Source organism: Kryptolebias marmoratus, linkage group LG9, assembly GCF_001649575.2.
Source record: "Kryptolebias marmoratus isolate JLee-2015 linkage group LG9, ASM164957v2, whole genome shotgun sequence".
Taxonomy (NCBI): domain Eukaryota; kingdom Metazoa; phylum Chordata; class Actinopteri; order Cyprinodontiformes; family Rivulidae; genus Kryptolebias; species Kryptolebias marmoratus.
This window is the reverse complement of record NC_051438.1, coordinates 28,104,849-28,106,207: the sequence shown is the minus strand read 5'-3', so window position 1 is coordinate 28,106,207 and position 1,359 is coordinate 28,104,849. Positions and strand designations below refer to the sequence as shown.

Below are 1,359 nucleotides of genomic sequence, written 5' to 3'. Positions count from 1 at the left end.
TCCCGGCATTCTGATGTTAACAGGAAGTGACGTCACGTGTCTTCTTCATGAGTTATTTGGGGTTATTTTGTATTCCACGCTACACAAACCCACAAAGAAGAGACTAGACCACAGAAACGGTGGCGAATCACTTTAGAAAGAATAAATATTGAGTTAAAGTTGCGGGAAAGTTGCGATTTCGCGGGGTTTGCTTGATTTTGCGTTAATAGTTGCAATCGCAACATCGTGACATCCTGGAGGGTCTGATTAATCGAGCATTTCAGGGTGAAATTTTAAATAAATTAATCATATCATAACTGTGATATATTCTGGTTTCTTTAATAAGGTGAGAGTTTAAGAAGCAGCTAAAGTTTAAAAATAAACTCTTTTTATTATTTTAACAGATCATAAAACTGCTGCAGACAAAACTTCAGTTTCTGAGTTTCCCTCATTAAAGATGAAACATTTATTTAACTAATATTTTATATAATTTACTGCAGAAGCGACACAGATTCACAGAATCTGTAACACGAGCAGAAACACTAACCCCGTCTTCAGCAGGAAGTGAGCGATGAGCTCTGATTGGTTAAATAAACTCGATCAGACGCGTCCCCCTCCTGCAGGTAATTAAACCCAAAAGTCTGAATTTGTGTTTTGAGTTTCAGTGAATAAAAACAGGAACCACTGAGGCTAAAAACTGGATTCTGACTGGAGAAAATCTTTAAATTAATTCGAATTATTCACCCGCCGGCGCCGTGTGAGAACGTTAAAAAGAGACAAACCGCGTCGTTCGTTACCTTAAATCTCCATCTCGTCACAACGACAAATTTCAAAGTGTGGTCCTTTCCTAAGATTTCCTCGTTGCATAAAATGTCCAGCTGTGGAAAGAAACATGGAGGTTAAAAGACTGAAGGAACGGCAGCTTCCTGTGGAGCGGCGGCGGTGTGACGGCGGCGGCGGAGGAGGAAGTGGTTTTTAAACGGTGTCTTTCTTCAGAATAATTTTAGGTTATAAATACTCTGATTTGCCTTCCTAATAAAGGAAGACAAAACATTCATTTAAATTTAAACACATCATTAAAACATTTTAGGGACGATTTCCTGCATGAAGGTTCGTTTTAATCCGACTTCCTGTCAGCAGAACCGTAGCTCTGAGGACCCCGAGGTCCGGACCTCAGAGTTTTATAAAAACATGAATCCAAACAAGGCTTTTGAACGGCGTGGTTCTCTGCGTAGCTCCACCAGTTTCCTGTAGGAGGCGCTGCAACTGTGTGCAGCTGCAGCCAAACTCAATGTCTACGAAGAAGAGCGCAGCTTTGCTACCTTACTGCTAAAATAAAGACCAGAAGAAGAAGAGCGCCACTTACGCTGAAACACAACC

The 1,359-nt window shown here is 40.8% G+C and overlaps 1 protein-coding gene across 1 annotated transcript in view; it reads right to left on the bottom strand.

Annotated features, from left to right (window-relative positions):
- The window catches only part of LOC108243969 (polycomb group RING finger protein 3), a 42,235-nt gene that overhangs the window by 5,169 nt on the left and 35,707 nt on the right, over positions 1-1,359 (bottom strand). Inside the window, exon 9 of the mRNA XM_017429759.3 lies at positions 777-857. Coding sequence (XP_017285248.1) covers positions 777-857 — 81 coding nt within the window. The remainder of the gene's footprint in view (positions 1-776; positions 858-1,359) is intronic.